The sequence below is a fragment of the Hyperolius riggenbachi genome, chromosome 6 (genome assembly GCF_040937935.1).
Source record: "Hyperolius riggenbachi isolate aHypRig1 chromosome 6, aHypRig1.pri, whole genome shotgun sequence".
Lineage (NCBI taxonomy): Eukaryota > Metazoa > Chordata > Amphibia > Anura > Hyperoliidae > Hyperolius > Hyperolius riggenbachi.
In genome coordinates, this window is record NC_090651.1 from 55,841,641 (window position 1) to 55,867,277 (window position 25,637).

Below are 25,637 nucleotides of genomic sequence, written 5' to 3' on the forward strand. Positions count from 1 at the left end.
TTAAATATACTTAAGCTTTTACAGTTTTATTATCTCTGCTCAATGACACATTCATTGACGTATACCAGAGCTAAAATCTATGAACTAATGGCCCTTTTTTTTAACTCATTCCCTGCAGTTGTTTTATGGCTGTAATTCCTTATCAGTGTGGGTTACACTATAGTTATAGTCCAAACCAGTACAGGCCGTGACAGAAAAAGTCATTTCTATACGTGCACTTCTGGTTTAGGGCCCATTTCCACTAGTCAAACGGCCGTGTTGCGATCATCGCAGCTGCGGGTGACTTTCAGTCGTGTTGAGAAAGTCCGGATGCAGCTCTGTATTACAATTATGGGAATCGGATGCGTACTGCAAGAATCTGCAGCATGCCATCCATAATTTTCTCCGGAACGCATTGCATCAGATCACAAATGTAAATTCGCGTCAACGGAAACTGTTCCACTGACTTACATTGGATGCAGTTTGGATGCGTTGCAATGCGACGCACCGCGGCTAGTGGAAACGGGCCCTTAAGCAATACTTTTCCTGAACAGAGATTGCTTCTCCCACCAGCAGGTGGTGCTCCACATACCAAATTTCATTGGAGATATTTTAAAAAAATACATGTTCGTGCTAAAACTAATAGAAAAAGCAAAACTGAAAAGGGCACAATTTAAAAAAAATAGGTCAGTGGTCCTCAAATTAAGGTCCGTGGGCCGAATGTGGCCCCCTGAAGCTTTCTTACTGGCCCCCCACACAGAAAATGTATTACTTATAGATGCAGTCAGCTACATCTTTAAATATTGGTGGTCCATATATAGAATAGCAGTGCTGGCACCACCCATCCACATGGAAGCCAGAAAGCAGTCATTGACTGGTTTCCACTCACTGTCCACTTCAGGTGACACTGCTGTCCAACTGGACTGCAGGTTGTCACCTGGGTATGCTTCATTGTCTGGCCCGCAAAAACTTCTACATAATTTTATGTATACTCCGGCCCCCCAAGCAGTCTGAAGTATAGTGACCCGGCCCTCGACCCAAACCGTTTGGGGACCTTCGAGTAAAATGTACATCCTGCTCCTGAGCTGCTCAGCTGGTGGACACTGTGCTCTCACCGCAGTATGTGCTGCAGATGAGGCAGTGCACAGCTCTATCCAGTACGCCCGCACAGGAAACACTAGCTCATACGGGAGGCTGCAGTGCACAACTATCCAGTGCAGCAAACACAGGAAACACCAGACCACATGGCAGGCTGCAGTGCACCACTCTATCCAGTGCAGCCCACACTGTAAACACCAGCCAACACGGCAAGCTGCAGTGCACAACTCCATCCAGTGCGGCTAGCACTGGAAACCACTAGCCCATACGGCAGGCTGTACTGCACAGCTCTATCCAGTACAGCCCACACAGGAAACACCAGCCCATATGGCAAGCTGCAGTGCACAGCTCTATCCAGTGCAGCCCACACAGGAAACACCAGCCCATATGGCAGGCTGCAGTGCACAACTCTATACAGTGCGGCCCATACAAGAAACACCAGACCATACGGCAGGCTGTACTGCACAACTCCATCCAGTGCAGCCCGCACAGGAAACACCAGACCATACGGCAAGCTGCAGTACACAGCTCTATCCAGTACGCCCCACACAGGAAACACCAGCCCATACAGCATGCTGCAGTTTACAAACACTGCAAACTGTGAGAAGCTCTCTCGCGCCAGAGCAAAATTCCCTTATGAATGCAGAATCCTGTAGCTTTATGTCATAGGTTTTAGAGTTACACAAAGGATTTGTTCTGGTCTCGGAGCGCAGAGGATCGAGTCTCCAACTGATCTTCCATCACTCCTAGCGGCTTAGAAGGGCCCCCTTTTTTACAATCTCCGGGAAAGAGGAAGAATTTAACAATGTGACAATGAAAACATTAAACTATCAGTTTACATCAGCAGAACCAAGAGAGTGCGTGCGACTGTGTATGTGCAAGAGAGTGAGAGTGTGTATGAGTGTGTATGTGTGTGAGTGTGTATGAGTGTGTGTGATAGCCTCTCCCAGGGACTTCAAACACTGTATTTTACTGAAACTAAAGGGAAATTATCTGTGTAGTCAGGCCCTTTCTGTATCAGAGGCTATGGAGAGGGAACCTTAACTGAGAGGGATATGGATGTTTCATTATAAACTATACCAGTTGCTTGTCAGTCCTGCTGAGCTCTTTGGCTACAGTAGTGGCTGAAGCACACACCTGAAACAAGCATGCAGCTAATCTAGTCTGACTTCAGTCAGAGCACCTGATGTGCATGCTTGTTGAGGGGCTGTGGCTAAAAGTTTCAGGATCAGCAGCAAAGTAAGGCAACTGGCATTATTTTAAAAAGAAAAATCCATATCCTTCTCAGTTTAGCAGAGTAACCAAGCAGCTCGGGGTGACCCAAACCACTAGGAATGTATAGGGGGATAAAAGACCGAAAAGCCCTCCTAGTAATAAGCAATGGTTGGTGAAATCTGCCTCCTTAAAGTGAACCTAAAGTCAAATGAAAAAAACGAGAGATTTACTCACCTGGGGCTTCCCTCAGCCCCCTGCAGCCGATCGGTGCCCTCGCAGCTCCGCTCCGATGGTGCAGGACCCGCCGGCGAACACTTCCGGTTTGGCCGGCACCGGCCGACAGGCATGGGAACACGAGTGATTCTTCGCGTTCCCAGCCTGTATATCGCCCCCTATGCTGCTATTGCGGCCTCCTGGAGTTGATGCAGCATTATGGAAATTTTGCATGCAAATGTATGCAGCTTAAAAATGAGGCAATTACATCTTGCTGAGGTAAAATTCGACTGGTCCATTTTCAAGCTGCATACATTTGAATAACTTTGCATCACCTCAAAATTATTTGCATCTCCTTGACAATCCCGAATGGCCAGCTGCAGGTATACCTGCCAGGCACCTGCAAACACTCCACACAGGCAGGAAGGGAGTAATGTAGCCGCACTGCTTGTCAAACACTGACAGGCATGTGATCTTCAATGCTATCATTCAGTTGCATCGAACTGCAGCCAGCAGATCACTGGCTGGCAGATCAGATGCTAAACTGTATGTGAAGAGTGCAGTTCAACTATCTGTGTGTAACCGACTTAAAAACTCGATCTCCAGAGGTTTAACCTCCTTGGCGGTATGGACGAGCTCAGCTCATCCATAGCCACCGGAGGGCCCCCGCTCAGGCACCGCTGGGCCAATTTTCACAATTTTTTTTAAAAACACGCAGCTAGCACTCTGCTAGCTGCGTGTTGTACGCGATCGCCGCTGATCTGCCGCTACCCGACACGTAACAGAGCCCCCCCCCACCCTGGGACCCCTGTGCAGCCTGGCCAATTAGTGCCAGGCAGCGCAGAGGGGTGGACCGGAACTCCCTGTGATGTCACGACGTCGATGACGTCATCGCGATCATCGCCACGGCGACGGGGGAAGCCCTAAAGGAAATCCCGTTCAGAACGGGATTTCCTGGTGGGTAAATGCGCCGGTGGCGATCGGAGGGGTGGGGGGGACGCCGCAGGGAGGGGAGAATCATGTAGCTAGCGATAGGCTAATGAGGCCCTAATATGGCCCTAATGAGGCCATACAGCGGGTTGCAAAAATATTCGGCCCCCTTGAAGTTTTCCACATTTTGTCATATTACTGCCATAAACATGAATCAATTTTATTGGAATTCCACATGAAAGACCAACACAAAGTGGTGTACACATGAGAAGTGGAATGAAAATAATACATGATTCCAAACATTTTTTTACAAATAAATAACTGCAAAGTGTTGTGTGCATAATTATTCAGCCCCCTTTGATCTGAGTGCAGTCAGTTGCCTATAGACATTGCCTGATGAGTGCTAATGACTAAATAGAGTGCACCTGTGTGTAATCTAATGTCAGTACTAATACAGCTGCTCTGTGAGGGCCTCAGGGGTTGTCTAAGAGAATATTGGGAGCAACAACACCGTGAAGTCCAAAGAACACACAAGACAGGTCAGAGATCAAGTTATGGAGAAATTTAAAGCAGGCTTAGGCTACAAAAAGATTTCCAAAGCCTTGAACATCCCACAGAGCACTGTTCAAGCGATCATTCAGAAATGGAAGGAGTATGGCACAACTGGAAACCTACCAAGACAAGGCCGTCCACCTAATCTCACTGGCCGAACAAGGAGAGCGCTGATCAGAAATGCAGTCAAGAGGCCCATGGTGACTCTGGACGAGCTGCAGAGATCTACAGCTCAGGTGGGAGACTCTGTCCATAGGACAACTATTAGTCATGCACTGTACAAAGTTGGCCATTATGGAAGAGTGGCAAGAAGAAAGGCATTGTTAACAGAAAGCATAAGAAGTCCAGTTTGCAGTTTGCCACAAGCCATGTGGGGGGCACAGCAACCATGTGGAAGAAGGTGCTCTGGTCAGATGAGACCAAAATGGAACTTTTTGGCCAAAATGCAAAACGCTATGTGTGGCAGAAAAATAACACTGCACATCACTCTGAACACACCATCCCCACTGTCAAATATGGTGGTGGCAGCATCATGCTCTGGGGTGCATCTCTTCAGCAGGTGCAAGGAAGCTGGTCAGAGTTGATGGGAAGATGGATGGAGGCAAATACAGGGCAAACTTGGACGAAAATCTCTTGGAGACTGCAAAAGACTTGAGACTGGGGCGGAGGTTCACCTTCCAGCAGGACAATGACCCTAAACATAAAGCCAGGGCAACAATGGAACGGTTTAAAACAAAACATATCTATGTGTTGGAATGGCCCAGTCAAAGTCCAGATCTGAATCCAATTGAGAATCTGTGGCAAGATCTGAAAACTGCTGTTCATAAACGCTGTCCATCTAATCTGACTGAGCTGGAGCTGTTTTGCAAAGAAGAATGGGCAAGGATTTCAGTCTCTAGATGTGCAAAGCTGGTAGAGACATACCCTAAAAGACTGGCAGCTGTAATTGCAGCAAAAGGTGGTTCTACAAAGTATTGGCTCAGGGGGCCGAATAATTACGCACACCCCACTTTGCAGTTACTTATTTTAAAAAAATATCTGTTTTCCCTTTTGATGATGCATGTATATAAGCTGTCTGTACCACCAGCCTGCAAACTAACAGGATATAAGCCCGACGAAGGCTGAAAGGCCGAAAGCTTGCTTATTTTTAGTTAGCCAATAAATGGTATCATCCTGATTTAAAACTTATTTAAAAAAAATGTTTGGAATAATGTATGATTTTCGATCCATTTCTCAAGTGTACACCACTTTGTATTGGTCTTTCACGTGGACTTCCAATACAATTGATGCATGTTTGTGGCAGTAATGTGACAAAATGTGGAAAACTTCAAGGGGGCCGAATACTTTTGCAACCCACTGTATTTTTCAATTCGGCACTTCACAGCTTCAAAAGTTTATTGCTCGGTCATACAACTTGGCACCCAAATGAATTTTACCTCCTTTTCTTCTCACAAATAGAGCTTTCTTTTTGTTTTATTTGATTGCTGCTACTATTTTTAGCTTTTAGCAAATTAATCAAAAAAGACTGAAATTGTTTAAAAACAATGTTTTTATTGTATTTTTTTAAATCCCTAAATTGGCCCTAAGATACGTACACTACACAATACATTCATGGACATAGGATTATGGAAGGGATTAGATTGTGAGCCCCTCCGAGGGACCGTTAGCGACAAGACCATATACTCTGTACAGCGCTGCAGAAGATGTGAGTGCTGTAAAATACTTTAATCATCAATTAATAAAATAAACAGCCTGCCAGCGCCGGGCTCACTGCGCAGACGGGAGCGCACGCTCGTTAACGTTAAATCTCGTTCCTTGCGAGATGACGCATATATGCGTCGCTGAGGAACGGGAGAAACACACGGACCCACAGCCAATCAGCGTTCAGGAAGAGGTTAAAGCGCTACACATGTGCAACTTTTCCACATGAAAAACACGAACACACAACCAAGCTATTGCACGACCAACTGAACAACTAATTTAAATACTGCCCGACATGTGCGCATTAAAAAAAAAAAAAAAAGTACAAGTTGTTCCAACGATGTTGTACCCACGTGGCCAACTGCACAATATCAGCCCAACAGTTGTGCGAGTCAATCTGTCGGATCAGGCAAACCGCCTGATATAAGTCGCTTGTCTAATCGTTTGTCACATGTTCACGCGCCCAACAGACCAACTTTGGATGACAGTTGGCCAGAAAAGTTGCGTGTACGAGCCTTTAAAGGAAAAATTGCGAAAGCTTGCATTATATAAAGCACATGGAAATACATACATATAGGATGTGCATTATTCCCAGAGCAAAAAATGCACTATAAATTACGTTTCTCCTATGTTTCTGTAGCTTACAGTAAGCAGTAAAAATCTGACAGATCTGAAATATTTTGTAGTCCATATTCTCATGAGGGATTCTCAGTAATTATTTTATTCTTTGCATAGATCCTTTACAGTGATTGCTTTTGTAAAGATTGCAGCCAGCCTCCCTACTCATTTGCACACTGTTCTGGCAGTTGGACCGAGCAACTGTCATTCAATAAATGCTTTTGAAAGAAAAAAAACATGAGCAGATTAACTAGTTCGAAATCTATCAGATCTGTCAGAGATCTACCTACTGTAATGCTAGGTACCCAAGATGCAATTTCCCGGCATATCGATGGGTTGAATCGATAACTTCCGACATGCCTAATCTGCTCATGACTGATAACGGCATCAATATTCAGATCTGTACTGAACAAAATCGATCAAGTTATCGATTCAGAGCAGATCAGACAGGTTGGAAACGATCATTTTAGCTCTGAATTTGCATCATGTGTTCCTAGCATTAGCGACATAGGAAAAAAATAAATTTAAATTGCATTTTATTTTGTTTCAAATGTACATTTTTACGTATGAATTTAAAATTTTGCAATTTTTCGTAATTGTGGTCCTTTAAGCTGCCTCCGCTTTAAAAAATAAATAAGAATGATATATTCCAGGGCATGAGCGTGGACCTTTTAAGCATCACTCTGAAATATGGCTTCGGCAGAGATTTCTACATCCCGGCCCAGCAGTAAGCAAACCAATTCCTGCGCTGAAGAATGAATCGCTGCTGTTGACGAGGAACAAACAGGTTAAGAGAGTCTCATAAATAACCCCTGGCGAGCTGGTGTAAAGCTTTAAAGATATCAACACTCCAGCCTAATCCTATAGTGAAGCAGAAACTAATTTGAATTAAATAGCAAGAATATAGGAGTGTGTGTTGGCACGTGATAAATCAGGCTGTTTAAAAACGCATTTGCAAGGGAAATAATTTTTAAGCCAGGCGGGCGCTGGAACGCACGTCTCCGAGGGGCCCGAAGTGACCCTGGCGAGGCCTGCCCAAAATCATTACTGATACATAACTTTCCGTTACCGCTTAATAAACTTTTCCTACGAAATACTTCATCCTAACATCACAGTAGCAAATTATATACATGCTTGAATTTTTTTTTAAATTGCATTGTGCATATACTCTCTTTTCTCTCTGAGACATTGGCCTCAATTCAGTAAGCAGTTTAGACGAGTCTACTGATGGTTTTTAGTCTACTGATGGTTTGGTGCAATGTTTTAGACCTGGTCTAAAACATTCGGTAATTAGGGCGGTAAAGCAGGGGAAATGATCAAAAGATGCAATTCACAAAGGCAAACAAGGAGTAACCACACCCACTTTTTCTGACAGAGATTAGTCCAGCTGATTTCTGTCAGTCATAGCTACTAGTTTGTAAATTGCATCTTTTGATCATTTCCCCGCTTTACCGACTTAATTACTGAATGTTTTAGACCAGGTCCAATGCTGGGTACACGTTACGTTTTTTGTGCGATTCTCCGTCACAATCGTTTTTGTGGCACGATTCCGCACTTGATTCTGCGCTCGATTCTCCCATCTTCATTTGTTTTTCTTATCTTTATCCATTCACCGCTATGAGAAATCGAGCGCGGAAACGATCGGTAGCAATATCGGACATGATGGATTTTATTTACCTGATCCATCTATCGCACGGAAAAACGCAACGCGTGTACCCAGCATTAAACAGGTCTAAAACATTTGGTAATTATTAGTGAATTCCCTTTGGATGCATCTGATTTACACCAAACCATCAGTAGACTAGTCTAAACTGCTTAGTGAATTGAGCCCATTGGGGGAAGAAACAGCAATAGGATTGTTCAATATGCGGCCAGTGTCCGAGACGATGCAATGTACATAATGGAGAGTAAAGCATGTGTACAGCACGAGTATAATGGAGGTACTAGACTAACTGCCATTAGCCACGCCCCTTGTCTGTCTCACACTAACCGCGTAAATTAGTGGGCAGGTGGAGGTGTGGCTAACCACTAAGCAGCACTGTGGCGTAGTGGTTAGCAAAACTAAAATAAAACCGTTTTGCTGCAGTTGAAGTTCTGTGAGAAGCTGTGTTCTGTATTTTCAAACATAAAGCGGACTTTAGGTGAAAATAGAATCCCTTCATCCTATAGCTCTGTTACACTTTAGAACTTCGGAAAAGCACAAAACATTAAAAAGTGCTCTTTGTTCATCTTTTTGAAGAGATAAAAAAAAAGTTTGTCTATGGAGCTCCTGGGCCCAGCCACAGATCCTTTCTGGGACAGCGATGAGATCAGTGTACAGCCCCCCATTCTGGTAACTTACTGTTCCCAACCCTTCTCAGTGTGACTCTGCCTACGTTCATATAGCCTTTGAGGAACACAGTTACTTTGGCATGACCTATTTCTGGTAAGACCAGTGTCCTGTTGGGATAAATGGCACTTTTATTCGGTTTTCTGCATCACATTTTGGAGGGATTTCTTGCATATGTGTGGACAATGTTATTTTAGGAAGTAATATGGCTCATATTGGGAAGAAAGACAGCTGCTGTCAAAGTGACATTGCACAATGCAGCGTGCTAGCAGCTCGAAAGGGGAGCTGTCAAGAGATGAAGTCACACCTATTGGGCAGGGTGTCCCATTAGCTCTTGCAGCTTTAGGACTGCTTAGTTTTTAATGTTCCCCAATAGTCACAGTGATGCTCCCAGCACGATCACCTGACAATGCTTCAGCCACTGTATTGGCCAGGTTATGTTCATTATCATTTCACATTGATATAGCGCTAACATCTTCTACAGCAATGTAGAGAGTACTGGTATATTGTCTTGTCACTTAGCTGTCCCTCAGATGGGCTCACAATCTAATCCCTACCATAGGCATATGTTTATGTATGTATTGTGTAGTGTATGCATTGTAGTCTAGGGCCAAGTCTAGGGCCAATTTAGGGGGACACCAATGAACTTATCTGTATATTTTTGAGGGTTTGGGAGTGCCCAGAGGAAACCCAGGCAGACACGAGGAAAACATAAAAATTCTGCACGGATAGTGCCCTAGCTGGCATTCGAACCGGTGACCCAGAGATGCGAGGCGAGAGTGGATAATCTGGAAAGGCCTTAGCGTGAGGGATGATAAATTAAAGTGGACCTGAACTCTTGCACAGGTCAGAAGGAAAACAGAAACACACCCTGTATGTATTTAGAGAGTTTAGCCTAATTCACCCTCATCTGTGACTAATCACAACCATATTTTGATCTTCCAGGCACGCAGGTATTGGAGTCGGCAAAGCATCGAACCTGCATGCTTATTCTGGGCCGATGACTTAGGGCCCTTTTCCCACTAGCGCGTTTGCGCTAGCTGAATCGCAAAACCGCAAACCGCTAGCGATTTTACAATCGCTACGGTTTGCTTTTTAACATAGGAATCGCGGTAGGTCATTTCCACTACCGCGATTCGTTTTTTACTTGATCGCGATCGCGCCGCGGAGCGACTTTTGGCGCGATTTTGCTATGCAGTGCATAGCATAGCAAAATCGCGGCCGCAAACGTCGGGAAAACGGCGGAATTGCGATTCAGCAATCGCTAGCGTTCAGCGCGAACGCTAGCGACTGCTAGTGGAAAAGGGCCCTTAGGGCCCGTTTCCACTATATGTGAATTGAGGTGCATTTTCTGCACACAAATTTGTGTAGCAATGTATTTCCATGGGCCTGTTTCCACTGTATCCATTTTCTGTACGCACAGCCGATTTCATTGGCTTCTGACCTTGTGATCATTGTGAGCCAATCACATTCGGCTCATGGAGCTCTGCTGTCGTAGCGACAGCAGAGCGAGTGAGCTTCAGTGACGGGAGCATGGCGCGTCCGTGAGGCATGACGTCGGTGAGCACCGTTTTTTTGGAACCAGCAGTCTGGTCCTTAAAGCGGAATATAACCCTGCATTTCAACTTTGCTCTAAAACATTATTTACAGCATATTATATGCAACCAGCATTTTTTTTTTTTTTTTTTTACTAGACCAGCATTGGAAGGGTTACACACAGAACTTTAAAGTTCCGTGGATAGAAATGCAGACACATCGGAAGTTTAGATAGATACATTTAAGTAAACACAATGTAACAAGTGGTGAATGTTACACACTCTCTGGCTGTCCTCCAGCTCCTGCACAGTCAGAGTGTGTGTCACATTCCACACTTGTTACATTATGTTTACTTAAATGTATCTATCTAAACTTCTGATGCGTCTGCATTTCTATCCACGGAACTTTAAAGCTCTGTGTGTAACCCTTCCAATGCTGGTCTAGTAAAAAAAAAAAAATGCTGGTTGCATATAATATGCTGTAAATAATGTTTTAGAGCAAAGTTGAAATGCAGGGTTATATTCCGCTTTAAGTGACCAGAGACTGCTAGTACTCAAGTGGTTAATATGGAAGGCACCTCACAATCCCTGTAATTAATGGGAAAAAAAACCCTGACTTTCAATTAAAGTCAAATTATTAAACATGAAGAGGCTGGCTTTCTTCATTAGCCTTTAGGGCTGTTTCCAACTACACGCGATTCAACAAAATAAAAATCACAGGAACCCGTCTATATTTGTGTGATGTGATTTTACCTGATCGCAAAAGTTCTGCATGCTACATTTTTTCTGCATTTCCTCCTTGTGTCCATACCATCCAGTGAAAATCACACAAAAATGTGCAGTGCAAAAGAGCACTTAGATCCCATTCACAGTGGGAATTGCAAAACGCTAGCAAAATCATTAAGGTAGCCATACACTGGTCGATTTGCCATTAGATCGACCAGCTGACAGATCCCTATCTGATCGAATCTGATCAGAGAGGGATCGTATGGCTGCCTTTACTGCAAACAGATTGTGTATCGATTTCAGCCTGAAACCGATCACAATCTGTGGAGCCGCCGCTGCCGCCTGTCCCGTCCCCCCCCCCCCCCCGCACATACATTACCTGACACTGGCTCCCGGGCATCTTCTCCGCATCTTCTCCACGCTGCACCCGCTCCATCCCGGCGCTTCCTGTGTCACTCCGTGACCAGGAAGTTCAAATAGAGCGCCCTCTATTTGAACTTCCTGGTCACTGCAGTGACAGGAAGCGCCGGGATGGAGCGGGTGCAGCGCAGAGAAGATGCGGAGAAGACGCCCGGGAGCCAGCGTCAGGTAATGTATACCTGATCGGATCTGCCGCTGCTAGCGACGCGCTCCATACCCGCGGGCGATCGAGGGTAATTTCCCGCACGGCGCGATCGACGGACCGATCCGATTTCGGGAGGAAATCGGATCGGCGGGTGCGTTTAGCGCGAACGATTGGCAGCAGATTCGATCCCAGGATCGAATCTGCTGTCGAAACGGCCGCGAATCGGGCCAGTGTATGGCCACCTTTAGTGTTTTGCAAAGCAAATTTCCTGCGATTTTTCCCTGTACAGGAAAGAAATTTTGGAGCTATTGCCTTTTGTGATTCTTTAGCATTGAAATGCAATCGCCTCAAAATCACTAAAAAAATGCTGTGTGCACCATGATTTCCGCAAATCACTGGCGATCGCTATTGTGTGAACACTTTTTATTATTAGTTAGTATTCATATAGCACTGACCTCTTCCGCTAGTATATTGTCTTGTCACTTTACTATCCCTTAGAGGGGCTCACCACTTAATGCCTACCATAGTCATATATGTCTGTATCTTAGTCTAGGGCCATTTTTTATGTATTGTATGTATAGTAGTCTAGGGACAATTTAGGGGGAGGCCAATTAAGTTGTCTGTATGGTTTTGGGATGCTGGAGGAAACCCATGCAGACATGGGGAGAACTCCTTGCAGATAGTGCCCTGGCTGGGATTCGAACCGGGAACCCAGCGCTGCAAGGCAAGAGTGCTAACCACAAGGCCACCCTACTGCCCTCACTACCATTGATTTGCATTGCCATAACGCTTTTTCAAGTGGTAGCAATTTACAGACAAGCTGAAATCACTAGTAAAGCGCTCCAGTGTTAATGAGGCCTGAGGGTTCGTTTCCATACACAACACAGGAGGCCGTGCATCAGCGCATGTCTGAGGGTTCGTTTCCATACACAACACAGGAGGCCGTGCATCAGCGCATCTCTGAGGGTTCGTTTCCATACACAACGCAGGAGGCCGTGCATCAGCGCATCTCTGTGTTGCATGACACCATTCCTGCAGAGGCGCTTCATTTATAATGAATGAATGGGCTGCGCAATCCCGCCAAAATGTGTGCAACCATGCGCTGCGATTCAGTGGTGAATCGCACCGCATGTATGGAATCATCAGACAGTGCAGTCTCTGATCTCACTGCAATCGTATTTCCATAAGCGCGGTTAAAAGTATTGTATAGTGCATATGGAAACAAGCCCTTAGAGTTTCTAAACTTTTCCCCTTACTATCCAAAACTTATTTTTTTGTTACTGGTGTTGGCTTTTGAAGCTGAACTGGCACTAAAGCAGTTCAGGCCTATCCATCAATTTGGGGTAAGCCTTTTGCGCTCTGCTGAATGACAGACTTCAGCCAGGCCTGAGATTTTACTCCACTGCTTGTTTATATCACATCTGGCCAGTGAAGGCTGCGGCGTCCGGTGGTGGCGGCGCGCTGAGAGACGCTCCTGCAGCTCTGGGTGATCTCACCGGCCTCAGTTTACACAGTGTCAGATTACGGGGCCTAACTGGGGAAACGCACTTCAAGACAAGTGCCTTAACCCTTTCCCGGGCCTGCGCCACTCATCTGGCTGCTACGCCGGGGGGTTGGAGGTCAGCAAACATTTCAGTAACAGTACCGCTGACAGTCTGGAGGAATGCCACGGCTGGAACTCTGAATGAATGTTAATTTATTTATACGCTCTCGGCCTGTTCCAGTTCTGCTGCGCGGGTGAAAGTTATTCTAGAGAGGGCGTTTGTTACGGAAAAGTGCGTGAATCATGGGACTGAGAACAAAAAACTCATGCTTTCTATATGGCAGCCATTCACCATCTTTGAAAGAGAACTTTACGGCGTGTCATTGGGCACTCAATAGGAATAACATTTGTCATTTTTAAACTTCTAAAAATGATTTGTCCTTCAAAACATATCAGCCGCAGCAGTCGTGAAACCGAAATAAAGCTCTCTAGTAAGCTAGAGTTGCAAATAGACTCCTCTCCATTCAGTGTGAAAACACAAGTAGCTTCAATGAAATGCAAATATGCCTTCAAATGACATTAGAAAAGTCTTATACTGTTTCATACTTAAATTTTTTATTTTTTTTACTGTGTTTAATGTTTTAGAGCAAAAATGTGATTTTGAGTTTCATCTCTCTCTGACAACATTCTAACAAGAATGTTGTTTCAGGTGTGTGATCTAAACATTAATGTAGCAACTGATATTGTTTAGAAGGAAATAAATATGGCAGCCTCTTCAGGTTCCCTTTAATCACTTAAGCCCAACTTATTTATATATCTTGTGGAGACTGCACCACAAGTGTGTTACTAAATGAGGCATGTGTGGTATCATTTTAACCATGAAGAGTTGTCGAATACATTTTTGTGTGTCTTAAAGCTTGGACGCATGTCACATAATAAATGGGTAGGGACAAAGCCAATCAAACATGAAAAAGTAATTTTCAAAACTATGATCAAACTTAGGAAAGTCTTAACAAAACTATAAGAGACATACCGTATATAACCGAGTATAAGCCGACCCGAGTATAGGCCGACCCCCTAAATTTGACCCAAAAAAACTGGAAAAAATTATTAACTCGAGTATAGGCCGAGGGTATAGATTGCAAGCAGGGGAATGATTGATTAAGCCATTGTTTAAGCTGATTTCTACCAATCTTTTTACACAGGCCACTTAAACTCACAAGATATTCTCCATTATTGTAATGATTAAAAATGTTCTATGAAGGGCATATATAAAGTTGCCTTCTCGAGTGCCTTGCCAACATGTTCAGTGCGAGTTGCCCCCGGAATAAGCAGCGTAACCTGAAGTGGGTAAAGTGTACTCGAGATGAATTCAAAGGAAAAATGAATACACATTGATCCCTCCTTCGCCACCGTCCTCCACCTCCTTGATCCTCTCGGTAACGTCGGCCAGTTAAGGCCAGTCGACGCAGGGGCAGTAAAGCCACACCCAACCCTTTCGTGCTCCCCCGGCCGGGAGTGTTCAGCGCCTGCACAGTATGCATTAATTCTTTTTAATTCATTTTAGGTTTACTTTAAAGATACCACCTTTGACGGAAGTGGCTGGGGTTTGAATCTTGACTGGAGTCAGTACCTAACCAGTAATGAGTCATTGGTCAACACTCACTAGCACTCCAGGGTGGCTGCAGTTCTCAAGCACTTTGTGTCAGACTGGAAAAAAGCACTATCCAGATGCCAGAATTTTTACTGAAGCACAAGCCTGCAATATGGCAGCCATCTCATGTCACCCACCAGGATAACTTATCAAAAAAGGACTCACCTGTTGAACTTCGCTTTCCCCATTTGAAATCTTCTCTGTATACACAAAAGAATTGAAGATTTTCTGAAACAAAACAAAAGAGAAAGGAAATGTAAGATCTTCACTAGCAAAAAGTCAAACACATTAAGCATTACTTCAGCTACTATAAAACTCAAAGCATCATCAGCACATCACCCACCCTCTATACACACATCAACCCCCAAAACTAAACCTTACATCTTGGAATGGGCAATGATCTGCCAATACATGCTAGAGCAAATTTTATGGATTTTGGAAATAGACCAAACACAGCAGATACTGCACTTAAAGCGGAATTGTCACCATAAAAATCAAATTTCAACAGCAACTGGCCTGAGTGTATTAAGTGATAAAGATGCTAATCGTGCATTCAAAACTTTTTCTGTTATGGTTTGGAGTTATCACATACTTTAGGAGCACTGGCCCTTTAATGGTCAGAGCCAAACAGTTGCATGCTGGGGGTTCCTTTTTTCTATAATATATTCCTTCTTTTCCATTTATTTCCCTGCTTAGCTGCCTATCTGAAACACCATCCTCTGCTCACTTATGTTTACAAGCAAGGCTGAGGTGACTCAGCGATTGGAGGAGAAAAGAAAAAAAAGGAGTTAAAGGCAGAAATGACATCAGTATTTAGCCTCAAACTGTGGGCAAAAGACATGGCCCCCACCACTAACAGAATTCTCTTCATTTACTATATGAAATTCACTGAAATCAAAACGTGGACAGTACAATATATGTGTTGTTATGCAAGTAGATCAAGTATTTATCTACGTATAGATGTTTTTTTTTCCCTGGCATAGTATGGCTAATCCTACTGCTTTAACATGAGGTTAGTAGTACCTCCTGGCAGGCGAACCATGTCTGTGTTTTGGTCACAAGAATGCTGTCCTTTTGTAAATGGTATGGTTTCCTACGTCTCAATAAAATGCTTTTCTATTAAGCATTTGGCAACGATCAGTTAAATTTGGGAAATGTGTCGCGTTTTGATCCCCCCAGAGGAAGGCACGGAAGTGCCAAAGTTAGCCAATCCTGAATGTTAATGATATAAGATGATGGGAAACGGCGTGATAAAGCGCGGCATTTGCACAGACGACGAAAAAGAATCGTGCAGGCAGATGTCCATTCTTGAATGGACCGCACACAAACGCCGAGTGCTGTGGCCATTGTTTACTGCCGTGTAGACATCCGCGTGAACAGACCCTTATGGTCAGGGGAGAGGCAGGAGGTTACCAGGGAGATCTTCACACTGGGAGAACAGGAGATGGGTAATACACAAACACCAAATGCATACATCAAATGAGAAGGAAAACTGAGGCAAAGTAGACCTAAAACTGAATACCCACCAGAAGATGTGTCGAGGAACTTACGGACTTGCTGGCCAAAATAATTATTTATGCTCACTCAGCAGGCAGTTGGCGCAGTAACCAGTGGCAACCATGCAAGCTTGAATAAGCTTGTACAGTCCAGTCCCATGGAGAGAAGAGGAGGAGGATGATGTTGGCAGAAATGCTGTGGTCAAATGTACACACAGACTGTTGGCTGAACCCATTTTTCAGACCCACAAAAGAATTGTTTCAGCCATAAAGTGTATTAACCCAAGGCAGGTCCTCTTTAACTCAAATAAAAGTCATAAGCATGCAGTTTAAGTCATAATTGGGGCACTTAAACCTTCATAAAGTGTTCAGATGTACATAATTCACCCGTTTGACCTAAATATATTGCTCCTTGCCCCTGTTCGTGCCCCCTAATAATCCTCTGCTCATGTTGCCCCCTCTCGTGCCCTCTGTGCTCCCTCTTTCCCCATATGCAGCATGCAGGGAAGAAAGGAATAGTTATCTGCTTGCTGCGATCCTCCTCTCCACATCAAGCACCCTCCTCACTTCCTGCGAGTCCTGCATGTCACTTCCTGCCTGCACACTAACACTGCAGATACAGAATGCGATGATTGGAGGAGGGGAAAGGATGCCTTGGTGCTTTCTCAGGAGACAACATCCATGGCAGGAAGGCAACTACGCCTCAAAGCACTCTTCCTGCACCATTCTGCAGACTAGGTGAAGTGACTGACGGTAGCCATTTTAAAAGTGATCTGTCCCATGAGTGCTATCAATGGCTTGCAGATCCCTACTGCAAACTGTATACCTTCATGCAATAGGTAATAGAACCGTAGCTTCTCCGTGTTTAGGCAGATAGAGAAGGAGTCCCCGGTTTGAATCCCAGCCAGGGCACTACCTGCATGGAGTTTGTATGTTCTCCCGTGTCTGTGTGGGTTTCCTCCGGGCACTTCCAGTTTCCTCCCACATCCCAAAAACATACAGATAAGTTAATTGGCTTCCAACCTAAATTGGCCCTAGACTGCGATTCATACACTACACGATACATACATAGACATGTGACTGTGAGCCCCTCTGAGGGACAGTTAGTGACAAGACAACATACTCTGTACAGCGCTGCGGATGATGTCGGTGCTATATCAATACTAAACAATAATAGAGAAGCACACTTTGCTAAATTGCATGTGATTTTTCAGTTCACTACTGACTAACGCACGTAATTCTGCTAAGTGTGCTCCCAGCCTGAGGCTCCACATCAAAGTCTCTGCCATTTCTCACATCAGTGAAGAGTTTATTGCTCAAAATAATCATTTGACTTTTCAGATGCGCGCCCCCTACTGTTTTACGTGAACCGTGTGTTTCGCAACAGGTCTGCTTTAAACGCTTTAAAATGCACCAAATCCTCTAATGTCTGAGCAAAGAAGTGCTCTGGTTTTCATTAACTCCAAGATACCAAAAACAAAAAACCTATTAGCAAAACTGCCACTTTTTAAACAGATTCCCTATAACCAGTAAAGCCATGTTTAATAAGGACTGTTCCATTTCATGGTAAGGGGAGGGGGTGGCAATCTAGCACCAGTTCACAGATAATGCCTCTCAATACTTCCCTGAGGCTACAAAATAATTGCATGCAGTATGACAGAAACATGCCCAGCTCCAGGACTTGCAGGGAAAGCCGAGAGAGGAAAATGTGATTTTTTTTTCCCTTTCTTCTTTTTCCGTGTGAGAAAAATAGCTCAGGTGAATTAATCATTAAAAGTAAATTAAATAACGCAAAAAGTAAACATTCAACTTTCGAGGTCAAGTACTTATGATGGTAACAAGCTAACGGACCCCTAAAGTCTTCCATGATTGCCTTAGTGGTCTCTCCCAGTACTTGCTCCCATATGGGCAGGTGTTGGGTGCTTAGTTGTTCATAGTAGTTAGTGGAATATACTTCCCTCCGGCTGCTAGATGACCTCTCCATTCAATTCAACTAAAAGGCCATCTTCCATCTACTTTCATAAATCAGCTAGAAGAAGCAGAGCTGTAAGTAAACAATCTATTATCCTGTGATGGACAAGGGCTCATGTTGCCCACAGGTGTGCTGTAAGTAAACAAACTGTTTAATATTCTGAAAAGACTAAGGGCCCGTTTCCACTACTGTGGAAACCGGGCCGAATTCGGAGAGTTTCCCCGCAGGCGAACCGCGCGGGGAAACTCTGCCATAGGAAACTATGGTGCCGCCGGCCAAATCGCTTACCTTAGTGATTCGGCCGACATTCCCATCAGTTGCCGTGAGGGAGGCTGTGAATCCCATAGCCGTGCATGGCACAGCTTCTGGGATTCGTGCCACCACGCATCTCGCAGTCGCGCGCGGTGGCCAGTGGAAATGGGCCCTAAGGGCTCCTGCTGCCCACAGGTGCAGACTGGTAGGAACCAGGGCTGTGGAGTTGGAACAAAAATCATCCATCTCCTCAGTTTATTGAAACCACTGACTCCAGGTACCCAAAATTGTTCAGACTCCTCGACTTTAACTCCACAGCCCTGGTAGGAACAGGTATAAGGTGTTTAGGTTGTACTTTTCGCTCTCCAACCATTAGAGATCAATTGTTCACCAGGGCTGCGAGTCAGAGCAATTTTTGGATACCTAGAGCCGGTGGTTTCATAAACTGAGTTGGGAGTCAGATGATTTTTGTACTGACTCCACAGCCCTGCAAGGGCTGTGGAGTCGGAGTTGGAGAAATCTTGAGTACCTGGAATTGGAGTTGGTGGTTTCATAAACGTCGACGGATGATTTTTGTACCAACTCCACAGCTCTGAAATGCTCACAATCAGGTACCGTAGTTGTGCAGGAGCAATTTGTCAGACATTTCACAAATGCTTGCTCCATGGCACGAGGGAGATATCTCAGTTACCAGAGGTCCACTGAAACACTCAGCATTATTTCTTCATTTGATTGCCGCTCCAAAGCATCAATGTTTGGGAAGAAGAGGAGGCCACGGCCAACGGATGGAAGGTGGCAACTAATTTATTAAAAGTTTAGTTCTGTGTAGTTGCACTTATTCTTAAAAGTTCCTGCAGTAGTAGATATATTCTGTGTAACAGAGTATTCCCTTTGCGCTTTAAAAGATACCTGAAGTAAAAGGAATCCAGTAGGTTATACCACCAATTACCTTTCACTCTTTTGCAGCCAATTTATTTAGAGGCTTGCAAATGCTCCGGGGCAATTTATTTTAGCAATTTTTTTTCTTATTGGTTACATTTCCCTGCTTCTAATTAGTACTGCTGTAATGTGTATTTATGGGCACTTGTCACTAGAGGGCAGTGTGAGGCAATAACAGAGGACTTCTGCCTTTAGTTTCTGTATTTTCTGCTAGTAGAGAGAGCAAAGCATTCCAAGAATTTACAGCACAACACGTTCTAATGACTGAGGTCAAAAGCAGTGCATGTTGCTAATGGGTGAAAGACACTGATTGCATGCTCATCGTGTTGACCTATCTCATTTTTGAAACAAGGACCCAGCTTAGGTGACCCTACGGGTTTTGTGCTTCTCTTCTGTCCGCGACTGGCTGAAGTAACGGTACCCGATAGAGCTGCAGGCAAGTATCGTTGGTCTCTGGTACACTTTAAGTTTATAAAATGAGGTCCAGCATCCCAAGCCTTTGTAAAACGGACCTGAACTCAGAACGTCCTCTCTGCTCTAGAAGATACGCAACAGCATAATAACCTTTAAACAAAAACATTTCTTTGTTACGCCTGATACAAATCCTAAAATAAATCTGCAGGGTTTCTTCTTCCTGATTCATGGAAGCAGACATATCAATATCAGCCTGGGCTTTCAAATGGTCTTATCTGACATCTCTGCCATAGGCAGTCGTGTGACACAGGGGAGAGATTACAACTAGTGATTAGACACAAATGAGGAGGCTAAACTCTCTAAATACATACAGGGTGTATTTCTCCATGCATTACTTCCAGCCTGTGCAAGAGGACAACCAATTTTAGTATATTTTGTGAATTCAAAAAATGATAAATTATTTTTATGCAAACCTGAATAAGGACCTAGTTATCCAAAAATGTCTGAAAAGCATTTACAGTTCATAAATAAATGCCCCAAATAGAGGACTCTATGCTACAGCGCAGGCTCGAGCAGTCATGTGATTGCACAATGCGGCCGTGATGGTTCACGTACAGGCTGCAAACTTTAGGCTGGGTACAGAAACGCTAGCTTTGCGTAAAACGCTGCATTCTTGCCGCTATTGCAAGTCCATGGGTCACAAGAAAAAAACGCATGAGTTTTCAATGCATGCATTTTCAAAACGCTGGTTTTGTTGCATGGTATGCAAAAACGCATCAAAAATACACGACAAAAGTCACGCAATGGTATGCATTTTCCATGTGTTTTTTGTAAAAAAAAATTATTTTGTGATGCATTTCAGCTTCCTTCATTTGCATAAAACGCAATTGTAAAACGCATACAAGACGCATATGCGAACTGCAAACATTAAAACGCATGCAAAACGCTTGAAAACGCATCTGCGGTAAGAACCTCTAACCCAAACGCACCAAAAACACAAACATATAATGAAACATGACACAAAATGCAGCCTTTCATGTTATGTGTGCACCTACCCTCAGAGAGTCTGGCCAGCGATGATGGTCTGAAGGAGAACATGGGAAGACTCTGGAGGATCTCTACTGAGGTAAGTATCAGACTTTTCCCTCCCTGAAAGACACAGCCTTGCTTTCAACACATAGGCATGCACCAAAAGGTACTTAAAGTGAACCTGAGATACTCTGTGGCCAACCGTGCAGTCAGATTTTCTCTGTCAGGAAACAGTTAAAGGCCTTGTGAGGCCCCACCAGTATTTTTTTCCTGCTTTGCAATCAGGGACAGAAAGACCCTCTGAAAAATTGCCAAAAAGTAATCAGTGCTGCAGAAGGTTAGGAGGGGAGGTTAGACGGAGGTGAAAGAGCAGAGAAATAGGTACCACATGTTGAAGACAGAGGATCTGCCTGTGTAATCTGACTACAGCAGTGCTTGTCACACAGCGAGCAGGCGACTTACTACACAGCTCTCATCCACAGCTCTAAAGGGAAACAGATGAGCACTGTGCCCGGCACTGCTAGTGGCACAGCGACATGGATAAAAACCGGGCTGCTGCATAAATACTGTGTCCAGCACTGCTAGCGCCTCAGCGACACTGGCAAACACTGGGCGGCTGCACACATACTGTGTCCAGCACTGCTAGCGCCTCAGCGACACTGGCAAACAATGGGCTGCTGCACACATACTGTGTCCAGCACTGCTAGCGCCTCAGCGACACTGGCAAACACTGGGCTGCTGCACACATACTGTGTCCAGCACTGCTAGCGCCACAGCGACACTGGCAAACACTGGGCGGCTGCACACATACTGTGTCCAGCCCTGCTAGCGCCTCAGCGACACTGGCAAACAATGGGCTGCTGCACACATACTGTGTCCAGCACTGCTAGCGCCACAGCGACACTGGCAAACACCGGGCTGCTGCACACATACTGTGTCCAGCACTGCTAGCGCCTCAGCGACACTGGCAAACACTGGGCTGCTGCACACATACTGTGTCCAGCACTGCTAGCGCCACAGCGACACTGGCAAACACCAGGCTGCTGCACACATACTGTGTCCAGCACTGCTAGCGCCTAGCGACATGGATAAGAAGCGAGCTGCTGCATAAATACTGTGTCCACCACTGCTAGCGCCTCAGCGACACTGGCAAACAATGGGCTGCTGCACACATACTATGTCCAGCACTGCTAGCGCCACAGCGACACTGGCAAACAATGGGCTGCTGCACACATACTGTGTCCAGCACTGCTAGCACCACAGCGACACTGGCAAACAATGGGCTGCTGCACACATACTGTGCCCAGCACTGCTAGCGCCACAGCGACACTGGCAAACAATGGGCTGCTGCACACATACTGTGCCCAGCACTGCTAGCGCCTCAGCGACACTGGCAAACACTGGGCTGCTGCACACATACTGTGTCCAGCACTGCTAGCGCCACAGCGACACTGGCAAACACCAGGCTGCTGCACACATACTGTGTCCAGCACTGCTAGCGCCACAGCGACACTGGCAAACACCAGGCTGCTGCACACATACTGTGTCCAGCACTGATAGCACCACAGCGACACTGGCAAACACTGGGCTGCTGCACACATACTGTGTCCAGCACTGCTAGCGCCTCAGCGACACTGGCAAACACCGGGCTGCTGCACACATACTGTGTCCAGCACTGCTAGCGCCTCAGCGACACTGGCAAACAATGGGCTGCTGCACACATACTGTGCCCGGCACTGCTAGCGCCTCAGCGACACTGGCAAACACTGGGCTGCTGCACACATACTGTGTCCAGCACTGCTAGCGCCACAGTGACACTGGCAAACACCAGGCTGTTGCACACATACTATGTCCAGCACTGCTAGCGCCACAGCGACACTTGCAAACACCGGGCTGCTGCACAATTATTGCAGAGGCCTATTTACACACTGATTGGCTGAGTTCTGGGTCAGTTTAATCCACAAATTCATATTGCCTCCTACCACCTGCTGTAAACAAGGCCACTTTTAACCACAGCCCTTCACCCTAGCACCACCTTTGCTAGGAAAAAATCCATAAGGTATTTTATAATTCAATGCTATAAAAATTTGTTTTCAATGTATTTACAGCCTATTCAGTAAGGAGTTCAAGGCAAGACTCCCTAACACTGCAGGGTGGCCTCCTGAGCGCGTCCCAGTGACTGCAGCTCTTGAGCGCTTTGAGTCCGACAGGAGAAAAGCGCTATACAAATGTTCGGATTATTATTATCGGATTATAGCCAACTACATGGCAATGTAGTGGAAAGCACAGGGCTGTGGAGTCGGTACAAGAACTTCCAAATCCGACTCCTCTGTTTATGAAACCACGACTCCGACTCAGACTCCAGGTACCCAAAATGGCTCAGACTCTGACTCCTCGACTCAGACTCCTTAATCTAATACTTAACAGGGCTGTGGATTTAGTACAAAAATCATCCTACTCCGACTCCTCAGTTTATGAAATCCACAACTCCGACTCCGGGTGCCCAAAATTGTCCTGACTCCTCGACTCCGACTCCAACACAGTCTCCACTTCAAATCTGGACCAGGACACTATCTGTATGTAGTTTGTATGTTCTCCCTATGTTTGTGTGGGGTTTGGCACCAACTTGGCCACTCCAGTTTCTTACCATAGCCCAAAAACATATAGAGGTTAACTGGTTCCCCCAAACTGGCCTGACATTTTTTTTTGGTCCAACTTCAAGCAGCATAACATTTACATGAAGCTTGAATGCAAGGAACAATGGCATCTCATTGATTATTCCTAGATAGCACTACGTCTGAATGCTCCCCTGCCAGTACTGTAGTTTGTTCAAATTAAAGGGGCGGATCAAGATAAAGCATGCAGGTATTGCGGTCAACTTCACTGAAACTAACAAAGAGACTAAACTATGAATGAGATGACATTCTAGTGAAAGGAGCTGTCTCTGTCCAAATGGCAGATATCTGAGGGGAACTTAGACAACACATGTTTGCAATGGAGGTCCACGGCTCAAATAAACTTTAAAACCCAACTACAGCTTGACAATTAAATGTTCAATTTAATTCCTTAATAAGTGGGGTGCTCAAATACTGTTTTTTGCACAGAACACAAGGCCTGAAGCACCCAGCTGATTGAGCCAACAGCAGGCTCTGTGGCTGGGACTACTGCCACTGTCAAATCATTACTATGCTGTTCAGATTGCAAGGGGACAGGGCAGAGATAGTGGTCTGTGAAGGTCACAATCCATAGCTCTGAAAAAAGGTGGTTTCAAATGTTACGCAGAATAGCTTAAAGGGACACTATGGCGAAAAATTGTAAAATTTAAAATATGCGCAAACAGACAAATACGAACTAAGTTTTTCCAGAGTAAAATGAGCCATACATTACTTTTCTCCTATGTTGCTGTAACTTACAGTAGGTAGTAGAAATCTGACAGAAGAGACAGGTTTTGGATTAGTCCATCTCTTCATGGGGGATTCTCAGGGATTTATTTATTTTCAAAAGCACTTAGTGAATGGCAGTTGCTCTGTCCAACTGCCAAAAAACTGTGTAGCGAGCAGGGAGGCTGGCCAGCATCATTGTTTAAATCCGTTTTAGGGCATATCTTTATGAAGAATAAAAGCCTTGCTGAAAATCCCCCTATGAAGAGATGGACTAGTCCAAAACCTGTCACTAATGTCAGATTTCTACTACCTACTGTAAATGACAGCAACATAGTAGAAAAGTCATTTATGGCTCATTTTACTCTGTAAAAAAATGTACTTATTTGTCTATGTTTGCACATATTTAAAATTTTACAATTTTTCACCATAGTGCCCCTTTAAAGTTAGCTGTTAAAGAGGGATTGTCAGCCACAAAATCAAATTCCATTAACCTCACTGCTCTGTGTTAATTATGCAGCCTGCAACCTGACCCTGTATTACAAGCATTCTAATCTAATCATAAATGTTTCTGCTGTAATAAATCTCATCTCAGACAGCATGGCATTGTTTGGCACATTGCCAAAGCAAAGGAAACTCTGTATCTCCCCTCCCACATTCCTGCTCATTACTGATTGGCTGAGGGAAGTTTAGTGTGACATAAGGCTGAGAAGGAAAAAGCTGCTCACATGTGTTTACAAAGCAAGCTAGATATGATCGTGCAGTTTATAGGAGAAAATAAAACAGTAAGGGAGGAAATTACACCAGGATTGGCTTCAGGAGAAGAAGAAAGTCAGAAGTAAAAATGGAAAATGCCAGGAACAGGTTTCTCTTTATTTACTATATAAGATTTACTGAAATCAAAACGTGGACAGTACAAAACATGTTAAGTAGTGTCACTGCTGCTTTAAAAACGGAGAAAAAGAAGAAAAATAAAAAGCATAGAATTTTTCTTTCAGTGAGGATCATCTATATAGCTCTTTGTTCACAGGATAAAAATTGTCAGTGTGGAAATCTCTACAGCGTTTGGAGGGAAAAGCGAAGCCAGCTCATGCGGAGGTTCATGCCAGAATATGTTACATTAGACAAATAGTCTTTGGGGAGCGGATCGGTCGACTGGAAGAAAATAATATTCTCCTCATACAGCTGGAACGGATCAGACGCCTCTATTGGTAAGGGAGCAATTTTCTTTAGGCCTTCCTAAGGCAAAGAGTGCACAGAAACTGCAGATTCCAGTCAAAGGAAAAAGTTCCGGATTGACGAAAACAGCTCAGTGAAAATCTGTCTGCGGGATGGGGTAGAAAAGGTCACTTCAAGGGCGGAGCCTGTTCACTAGGAGGACAGCAAGCGACAAGGAGCCTAATGCGTCACTCTTTCCAAGTGTAACAAAATGGCTGACCTATGGAGCTGATTGGTTCATGTCCTGACAGGAAAAATCTTAAATGCCAAGGCCAAACAGAAGCATAATTTACAGCATGAAATGTACATCTGTTTTCAGTACGTTTCCACATCTGGGGG

The 25,637-nt window shown here is 44.7% G+C and overlaps 1 protein-coding gene across 1 annotated transcript in view; it reads right to left on the minus strand.

Moving 5' to 3' along the window:
- CACHD1 (cache domain containing 1) overlaps positions 1–25,637 on the minus strand; it is a 212,934-nt gene that overhangs the window by 116,033 nt on the left and 71,264 nt on the right. Inside the window, exon 2 of the mRNA XM_068242486.1 lies at positions 14,764–14,826. Coding sequence (XP_068098587.1) covers positions 14,764–14,826 — 63 coding nt within the window. The remainder of the gene's footprint in view (positions 1–14,763; positions 14,827–25,637) is intronic.